This window comes from Propithecus coquereli, unplaced genomic scaffold (assembly GCF_000956105.1).
Source record: "Propithecus coquereli isolate 6110/MARCELLA unplaced genomic scaffold, Pcoq_1.0 Scaffold635, whole genome shotgun sequence".
Taxonomy (NCBI): Eukaryota; Metazoa; Chordata; class Mammalia; order Primates; family Indriidae; genus Propithecus; species Propithecus coquereli.
This window is the reverse complement of record NW_012152341.1, coordinates 269,501-269,945: the sequence shown is the minus strand read 5'-3', so window position 1 is coordinate 269,945 and position 445 is coordinate 269,501. Positions and strand designations below refer to the sequence as shown.

At 56.0% G+C, this 445-nt stretch overlaps 1 gene segment (V, D, J or C); it reads right to left on the bottom strand.

Moving 5' to 3' along the window:
- Positions 1-297, bottom strand: part of LOC105822771 — a 21,026-nt gene extending 20,729 nt beyond the window's left edge. Inside the window, 1 exon segment of the V gene segment in view lies at positions 201-297. Coding sequence covers positions 201-297 — 97 coding nt within the window.
- Between the last annotated feature and the right edge of the window lie 148 nt (positions 298-445).

Here is a 445-nt window from a genome sequence, read left to right as displayed (position 1 = left end):
AAGGTCAGACCCCATGTGGGTGCAACATGGATTGGAAGTGATGCTGGGAGCCTGTGCAGGGACTAGAGGGCAGACCAGGGGCAGGGGGTAAACCAAGGCAGGGGTGTTCTCCAGAAGCCCAAGAGCAGGTGCCACATTGCAGGGCGTGGGGCAGTGGTCATGCAGAGTCCGTGTGGGGTGCAGTGGAATAGGGGAGTTACCAGGTGGCAGACTCAGGACAGGGGAAGAAACCAGCACATTCTCCAAGAGAGCATCTGCAGAATCAAGGTTTGACAAGTCGCCTTCCTGGGCCTCCATCCCTACATCAAAGGGAAATTAAGTGATTCCCCAGCCTGATGAACATAACTGATTCTGAGAGTGAGGAAGGAGAAGAGGCGTGTTCCTGGGAGACAAAGCCCCCTCACCTCACACCTCCCTGCTTGTGCTCCGAGAGTCTCATCCCAGT